Source organism: Eurypyga helias, unplaced genomic scaffold (genome assembly GCF_000690775.1).
Source record: "Eurypyga helias isolate BGI_N326 unplaced genomic scaffold, ASM69077v1 scaffold1045, whole genome shotgun sequence".
NCBI lineage: Eukaryota > Metazoa > Chordata > Aves > Eurypygiformes > Eurypygidae > Eurypyga > Eurypyga helias.
The window spans coordinates 152,260-161,843 of NW_010253166.1; the positions used below are offsets into that span (position 1 = coordinate 152,260).

The 9,584-nt window shown below is 37.3% G+C and overlaps 1 protein-coding gene across 1 annotated transcript in view; it reads right to left on the reverse strand.

The window, feature by feature from the left end:
* The window catches only part of ANKFN1 (ankyrin-repeat and fibronectin type III domain containing 1), a 141,309-nt gene extending 131,725 nt beyond the window's left edge, over positions 1 to 9,584 (reverse strand). The window contains 1 exon segment of the mRNA XM_010152557.1: positions 9,451 to 9,584. Coding sequence (XP_010150859.1) covers positions 9,451 to 9,584 — 134 coding nt within the window.

A 9,584-nucleotide genomic window follows, 5' to 3' on the forward strand; every position in this document is an offset into this window, starting at 1 on the left:
ATAATCTGCTCTACATAGACAGAAGAGTCATAAATGGTTTCTGGGACAGCATATTTAGTTTAATTGCTACTTCACTCAACAAAACCCTGATAAAATCCATAATAAGCAAAGCAACACTCCTTAAGCTTTTTTATGGTTGCAATATATAGGGATTACCATTTGTCTTGCTGGCATTATTTATATGAAACCTACTACATACAGGTTAGGGATTAATTTAAGAATTTTATGGCTAACCCTGACCAAACAACACCCCATATTGTGGTCATTTCATTAAAACAATTGGAATGTGATCCTACTGTAATTTTATACAGTGATATTCTTGAGTAATACTTTTCTACTGTTGCTCTGAGGGTGTCTATTGATTCTCAGTTGCTTAGCATTCTGGCACGTACATGCTTATATGTATACATATGCACACTTTTAATTGGGGCCTGGCTACTTGCCAGATTAACATAATAAGGACCAAGATAAAGGGCATAAATTTTACTCCAACAATGTAATCTAGTCAAATATTATAATCAACCCTTTGACCTCAAACCTTTAGGCAATCCTGAAACCTGTGCAGAAAGTCCTATCTAGTATTGCTCAGGGAAGTGAAATAATAAGCTGCTGGTGTAGGGATGGAAGGAAATAAAGCCCTCTGTCCAGAGAGTTGTTGTTATTCTGTGTGTATGGCAGGGATAGAGGAAGAGGGAGAAAATAACAACTATTAAAGGTGCGGTTAAAAGAGTTACAGGAAGCAAAGAAGTTGGTACAAGGGGAGGACAAGTGAATTATTGCACTATTTCAACACCTCCATTGAGGCTTTTGAAGCAGGAGTTCCAAATTAGGACAGTCCATACTAAATATGGGTAGGAAATTACATTCATGTATCTCCAATCTGTACGTTAATAAGAATCAGCTATAATCTTGGGCTTTGCAAGTGATCTCTCAAGAGTACTCATCACCTTGAAAGACAGAGATATACCTAAGCAAAATTATTTTCTGCTTAAGTTTTCGAAAGAGCTGGGAGGAATTCTTACTTTCAGAGTTTGTTCACTATATATAGATTGTTACTATACATCCTTACTTCTAGTCAAGAGAATTTAAAACAGCTAAACCAGAGCTTCAGAAATTCAAGGTATTATTTATGCTCCTAACTGTTATACCGACAAAAATAGTTTGGCTTGTAAGCATGTGGTGGCATAGAGAATACAAAACGGTGTCCTTAATCAGATCATGTGGAATGGGAGGTTAGGCTTGCATGGTTTGTTAGAATCCATTAGTTTAATTTCTTGGGATTCTGTTCTTACCTGAGGACTAAATCTATGTGTTTTCACAAGGAAGGCAGTTGACTACATATTCTCGTGTTAAGACAGACAAATCTCACAAGCATTGCCATACTGACCTCTAGAGTACAGTGAGAAAGCATGTGTCTGAAAAAAGTTTTATAGGCGTCTGCTCTTCCTCTTTGCAGCCAGGAAAATTGTCTCTGGACCAAGTCAAGTCTTGGCTAAGCTCTTTGAAAGGGAGGATGAATATGTAGTGTTTTACTTCAGTTGGCCCAGAATTTTTTGGGTTCATATCATGTTTTCTCTAGGTATGTATTACTATGTAGGATTTCATCTCTGGCTATAACTAAAATATACGTGATTATTGTAATATCACCTCAGCATTTGCTTTGAAATTCTTTAGTGTAGCTTTCAATGTTTGGTTTAGAAACAGCAGCTTGAGTTTTCTCAGCAATCTGAGTTCTGTTGTCCAGAGGGGCAAGACAAGTGTCAGACTGTCTCATTAAATCAAGCTTGTGTGGCTCCTATGTAACCTAAGCCTCAGAAAACCTGAGACTCTACTAGGAGAAAGTAGGTGATCAGCTCTAGGTATCAAAGACAACAACCCCCATCATAATTTTTCCTCACAAGCTCAGAAAAACCTGAGACATTTGGAAGCCATATGCATCTGTTATTTGCTAAATTAATTCATCTTTTTCCAAGATTTGTCTTGTGGAAAAACTAGAAATTCCCCTTCACTCCTCCCTCCTCACCCTCCCTTCCCCCAGATTGTTTTAATTCCATATAAGAATAAAAACACAGGTCAGGAATTTGTTATCTCAGTTCAGAAAAAAAAAAAAAAGAAGAGTGGAGTTTTGACCCAGTTTGAGCTACTTTAATATTTTTTTAGGAATCTCTTAATAAAGATATTTAGCATAAAGATTCCCAGTTGCAGATTGTTTATATCTGGACGTGTGGTTAAAAGACAGCACAGGTCCACAAGTCCAAAGTACAACAAACCATTCCTTTATCCTGTTTCTCCACTGCAAAGAGACTTTGAAGTGTATAGAATTTATGTTCATTTTTGGGTCTTTCCTCTGCTTCCACAATAGGAAACAATCCACAAATTGAAAGCAAAGGTTGTTATCTTCAAAAGTATTTTTAGGGACTTTACAACACGTGCAAGCAGCTAATTAAACTGTTAGAAGTCGTTAAATATTTTAAGCACTTTTCCATGGGAAGTCAACAGGAATTAGGTACCTTATTTCTTTAAGCCCCTTTTTAATGCAACAAGGTGCTTTTCTTTAGGTGTCTAGAGACTTCTGAAAATCTACTTTTCTCAAGTTTCAAGTTTCAGGTCAGAAATTAGAAGCTAATTGACAGGAATCGCAGATCACATACAGACTGACAAGTCATGAAAAATTAAGATTACTGATAGGACTCTGCAGCAGCAGCATAGTGGGAACATTAAACGGCATTTCAAGATAGCCAAGTAAAATGCCATATATATGGGAAAAGCTACATGTGAAAAATATCTGAGATTTCTGTGGAAGGCTCAACAGAACATGGCTTTCCTCCTCTAAAATCCTGTAGCCAACTGAGCAAATGCAAATGCTTGTGTTTAGAAAAAGGAGGCGCTGAATAAAAATAGAGGGATTATTTTGTCTTTCTGTTTGGCACTGATGATACAGCTCTTGAAACCTCTTCCAGATTCAGGTGCTGTATGTCTTTAAAATTGATGAAAGTCTGAGCAGACTTAAGTAAGAGCCACAGAAACTATGAAAAAGGTTGCTAAAAGATCCTTTAGCTTGCAGGAATAATTGAGTGTTACTGTCTTTGTGTGCAGTAAATTCCTTTTCATGTTTTTTTGTCCCTTGATGCCAAATTTATCCCTGCAAGACTCAGTAGCTACTAGATTTAGAGACTCTGTAGGAAAAACAGAGAAGACCCCGTGATAACAGCAGCAGTGGAGACATCTAGGAATTAAGCTGATAGGGAATGAAGAGAGAAAGGTACTAGCTGAGATGGACTCTGATTACCAAGAAAAAACTTGGTGAAGGTGCATTCCCCAGCAATAGGGAAGTCATATTTGAATTCTCAGTGGAGCGGTGGGGGGAGAGAAGTATGACTAGATACACATTTGTTTTTTTCAAAGGATATTATAACCTCTTACAAGCATTAAATTAAAATTTTAATTACCTCATGGTCATATTGTATAAGCAGCATTGTTACTACAGGTTGCTCAAATGTAGAACCAGAAGTCTCCTGAACACTGTAGCTGTTTGATTTTTGGATTGGATCTTCACCATCTGAATTTTGCTTGGATAGCAGCTCAGTTGATAAATGAGTGATCATCAGGGTTTTGGTGATTGAAGCTAGTGTGTGTTGGTAAAAAAGGAAGGAAGGTAAGTCTGGGTGTCCTGCTGCTTTAATCCTAACTAGTCAGTACTGTCTCCTTTACTGTGGAGTTTGTTGTAATCAAAGCTCACTCTGACTTTTTAGAAGGCTTAAGATTCTAACTCCCTCTGGCAGTTTTAGAAATACCACCTTGTATTAATAATTTCTAATGAGGGAAAGTTTAATGTTACTAAATAATTGTTTGGGGAATATAGTCCCCATACAAATGAAGACTTCTTTGTGTGCATAGGATCTGAATAGTGAAAAAAACCATCATTATATGTCCTTTTTTTTTTTTTTTTTTTAGAAAACATAGCAAAATAAATCCACAATATCCTGGTAAATGTTTTTTAAAGAGGATGCGAGAACAGATTGGAGCACAAAGGTAGCTTTACTAACAGCTACTACTAAGATTAAATATATAAAAAAATATATGTATATATCTCCCAAGACAAAATACACAGCTTCATATAATCTGCTAAAGAGAAAAGTAAATATTTTGCAACCACAAATGAAGTCAAAGCATAACATTGTGGTGAGACTTAAGAGGAGTTAACAGACCAAAATGTCTCATTATTTCACAAATTATAGCGGCATGAAAAAATACTTCTTTAGTTTCAGGGTACTTAGCTGTGTTTCATGAAATAAAAATATGTGGTTAAAACAAAGCACTGTTTCAAGTACAGCTCTGGAAGCTGGCTTAACTCGGTGCAATGGGTGGGTGGACTGCAGCGTGAGTGACACCGAGCCCGCGCTTGGGGTACGCGAAACGCGTGTGTTTCCACACTCACTGGCACACTGACAGAGCTTCATGCACAACATAATCTTATGCCCAACAGAAAGAGCCAGGCTTTCTCAGGCAAGATGATACAGTTAATGCTTTAAGTTCCTTTTGCAAATGGTACGGGTTAAATCATTGAGGCTAAAAATGCATTTGGTGGCCTTGACTTGGTTTGTAGTGGACTCTGGGAGCCAAGTTCTGCCCTCAGTTACACCCTGTAGCTCCCCTGAAGTCTGTAGTGGTGCCAAGTGTAACTGAGGGAAGAATTCAGCTGTTCAAATATGTCCATGGTTACCAAGCCAACTGGCAGCAATTGCAAGGGAATAATAGGAGTGCTGAGGGCAAGAACTGAGGAGCCTTCGCAGGGCGGTCTGGAGATCTGCATGGTGCTTGTCTGCAGACTGTCTGGCCTCCTGAAGTCAAAGCTATTAGTTTTTCCTACTTGCACAAATGTCCTGCATACAAAAAAAGCCTTTAACTGGTGACCTCTGACCAATGCCCACCATCTGGGGCTCCTGTGATCTCTTAGTGCATTGTAGCAGCAGCCTTTCTTTGTGCCAGACCTAACCTTGAAGATTCATGGGGCAGAGAGAAGATCTGAATACATATCAAATGTCTAAACCAGTGAACCATTATTAATGAAGAAGAGCTGAGTAGCTTCCAGGCTACTCTTGACGCAGACAAACTTATTTTTCTGCAGCACAGCACATTGGTTATTTAGTGTTTCAGATTGCTCAAATAGGTAATAGGCTTACTGGCTCATCCAGCAACTCCCATCTAAGCAAAAGAGATTATTTTCATTTCACAGATGAGGAATCAACATCTTAAAGTATTTTTCTGAAGTCACATGGGAAGAAAGTGAAACTCTTGTATCCTTAGCCGGAGTGCCCTCATATGTTAGTTGTTAAACCCCTTACCAGCTAGTTTGTAGCCTTGGTGAAGTCCTTGAGTCTTTCAGTGTAGAAGACTTCTTGACACTGAATAACCTGGAGTTCTGGTTTTAAAATGGAAAGCAAAACATAACAAACTTTTTATGAGACAAGTGAATTCTTTGAACTCCTACTCGTATAGCTGTACACTCTTTGAAAGCTGCAAGCTTCACCAGGACAGATTAGAATCCCCTGGCAGCCATTTCTGTTCAGTTTCATGGACAGAAAATAATAAAGATGGGATGAAAAATCAGATGGACTGAACTAAGAGGGTCCAACTGTTGCAGGCAGAGTCATCAGGTGAGTAGGAAAGGAAAAAAGAAGAGTTCTTGTAAACGTACAAAGTGTAAACTCCTCCTGATGCCAAGAATGACATCCTTGATGAATACTGTGACAAGAAATTTGCTTGTCTTACAAATACATCATGAAATGGAACTGCTGCCATGAAAGTCGTGTACTATTTCATATACAGCTAACAGAAGTATGCTGTGAAGAAGGGAGGGATACCACTCTAAAGCAGCAGTGGGACCTACACAGGTGTTGCATGTCTGTTGTAAGAGAAGTACTGCTTTAATATAATCCTCTACTTCCTTTGTTTCTATAAAATTGGAATTTGACAAATATGCTTGTTAATTTTTCATCCTTCAGTCAGCACTAAACATGTTCTGTGTCTTAATCAAATATAATACTATTGTCTCTGGGATTGAGACCATACCACCAATAATTGTCTTATTACGTATGTTTTACATGTGGAAAAATCAGACTCTTCTCTGATACAGTATGGGTTGCTAAGCTATTTCTGATTTTGAATAAAGAAATAGATGCTCATTTTGGTTTGATTGATGACTTTGTTTTGAAAAGCTCTTTCGACAAGCAGATTATTAAAAAGGATGGAACATCCACATCTGGAACAGGTTAGAATTCATTAATCAGACTTTCAGCTGAAATCAATCTTTCTTGGTCCATTTAAAATAGTAAAAGTGTTCTGATTTGTACCAGTTCACTCTTTCAAAAAAACATTATAATTTGAAAAGGTCTTAAATACAGTAAATCAAACAGGCAAATACAGGAATAAATACACAGTGAGACATTAAATCTTTCTTAAAGGCACTTTTGTTCTGTGAGTTCTATAACTAAGAAACCCATAATCACTGTAATCATTTCTTTAATGCTAAGCATGCAGATCCTTCCATTTTCTCTGGGGCAAATTCAGAATAAATCTTCCCTGCAAGAACAGTTTTCTTCCACCTCCAACAGTTTATTGAAAAGTCTGCAGTTCCTGACAATTACTGCAATTATACAGAAAGAATTTGCACTTGTATGGTATTGTGCAATCTGAAAGATATCAAAGGGACACTTTACATGCAATAAACAAAGACCAAGCTCATACTTCAGTCACTTCTGGACAAAAATATAAAAGCATTTCTCTACAAGAAACAATCTACTTTGGTATTTAGAATGTGAAGCAAGAAATTATTCAACAATTCAAATCTGAAGGGAATGTGAAGTGGGAAGAATGTTAATTGCTTAAGCAAGGATTTGCCCATTAGATTCACAAATCAGTTTTGCTTATCTAAACCACTTTCTTTCTAATGATACAGAACTACAAATGGTTCAAAAGGGAAAGACTGATACATGCAATGTCTCAAACTTTGCCTCAGTGTCTTCTAGCAGCTGCTGTACAGCTTGCTGAAAGACAACACCCACAGGTGGGAGGGCAGAGACACAAGGTACTCAGCTGTAAAATGAGCCCATTCTAATAATACTAAGGATCCTGTACCTTCAAATGGATGAATGTCACTTATTGAATCACTCCTCACTGAAGAAACTGCTTTCTAATTATATTTTCTCTGGAGAGCTCCGTCTTCAACTATCTTTTCCAATTTTCATTGAAAAAGAAAATTAACTTTCAATTAAAAAAGAAGGATGGAAATGAAAACTACCTTTACAATTCCCCTTTTTTTCCAAAAAAAGAGGGAATTAAAGGAAAATACCTCATTTAAAAGTAAGGAAACAGTCTGTTCCTTCCTCATTGTTCTGTTAAAAATGGTGAAGGGCAGTCAAAATGAGTATTGCCATTTTTTAGAGCTGTGTTTAAATATGATACTCCACATTACTACATGAAGAGGACCAGTCTCAAGGGGCTGATATTGTCAGAATCACATAGGAGTCAGAGGAGGTAGTGTTGATTTACACCAGCTGTAGGATTGACTCAAGGACTATATTATTGGTTGGTTGATTTGTTTTTATTGTTTTGTTTTGTGGGTTTTTTTTAAATCTCTCTAGCTGCTTCAGTACTCATCAGGATGGCATTTTAGAATCTCAGTGCTGAACAGTTCACAGTTTCATGGCTCTCAGCATCTGTTATTGTATAAAGGTCCATATAAATTGTTAAAAATAGGAAGGGGTGGAGAGAGGGAAAACTCTCCTGTTTCTGCGGTGTTTTTTATGTGGTACTGTATGCCATAGAGAAATAAAATAACAGAGAGACCAAGTCACTTGTAAAGGTGGGAGGTTTTGTGTAGAAGCAACATTCATAGGCATAAAAAAAAACCCACCAAACAAGACTGTAGTCTTATACCAAGCCCAGATTCTAACACAACAGATCAGCTTTTCTGTGACCACTGTGTGTCATCATTTCATCCCCTTTTGCAGAGCTGGCTGAGGAACAACCTGAAAATGAATACTCCCACGCTATCACTGTAACAGAAGATGCATCTTTATGATCTGCATACAGAAAACACTTTGCCTGTAGCTCTTATGCCTCCTGACAGCCTGGATATGTGTTACCTTTAGAAGCTTCTCTGTTCATAAAACGGGCATGGTACAATGTGACACTGGAGGTGTAAAACATGCTGTGGGACATGGTATACTGGTTTACCTCCTGCAGTCTTTTTGGGGAGGAGAGTATCAAAGGGCCAGAGGAGAGTCAGCACGATCTGAAGAACAGTTTGGAAGATGGGCAAGGACATAATCTGCAATTATAGCCCTCTAAGCATTTGTCCTGAAATCTTAATGATGTGTGGTTGTATCTTTTTATATCTGAATTTTAAGTCATTTAATCGTCATCCTTAAGTGGCTTAGGATTTTATAAATATACACATTCTTAGATTGATATGGTTTTAAAGGCCGATTTTAAATATCCTTTTCTATCAATGAAAGCATGAACATGGGATATTTTAATTAAACAGGAAGGTATTATTTTCCTTAGAATCACTAATGAGAAATCTAGAAGAATAAAAAGCTCCAGAGAAAGGAAACTCGTATTATAATCACACTGATTATAATAGAACTGTTAATAATATAGAAGACAGTGTGGTATACTAATCCTGGTAAAATATAATTATGTTAATCAGCCGCTGTGAAAAAGCCAGTTCTGCAAGTACAATCAAAACTCAGTAGCAATCAGTTTCCCATGCAAAGCATCCTTCCTGGCAGATACAACTCAGGAAATATTTTAAATATGCAGACTGCTCACTAGTGTTCTGATCTGGTTGGAGAGAAATTCATCACACCATACATAATACATACATACATTCTGTGATGTGGATGATTCACGTTAGAGTACACCATTTATTCCCACGCATTTAGCTGATTAGCAGGGAAAAGACAAAACATTCTTGACAAATGTTAGTACTTTTCTGATTGTTGAATTTACTTACAGTGATGGTGAGTTTACTGTGTTGCTGATGGATTTTTTTCTACAAAGAACACCTTGATATGCTTCATTCATGTGGAACATCTGAAATAAATAACAAGGAACGGATGGAATTTTCAAGAGAAAAAGAAAACAATACGCCCACCATAAAGACGAATTCTCTATAAATAATCTCAATAAGGAAAACCTTTACCCCTGAGAGAATCCAAGGCTGCCTTTTTAGTAGTTCTTTCCCTTGTGACAAGAGCAAACTTTCCCATGCCACAAATCATTCCCATCTATCATTTTGATATAATCTGAAGGAAAGCCACCCTAAAATCATAATATGCCCCATTTTTTTTCAGGCTTAGATAGGGACATAATTTGCATATTTGCTTGGTAGGACTTACTGAGCTTAGAATCAGTAACTATGATCTTTCTGGCTGGTTTTCATACTTCAGACCACCAATTTCAGTTTTGTAATTAAGTCCTTGTTTAATTGTCTTCTCAGGTTTAATCCATTTCTGCCGACGTCGTTCTTTTGGGTCAAATTTTCCAGTTATCATTGTGTTGCCTAGTTTATATGACAT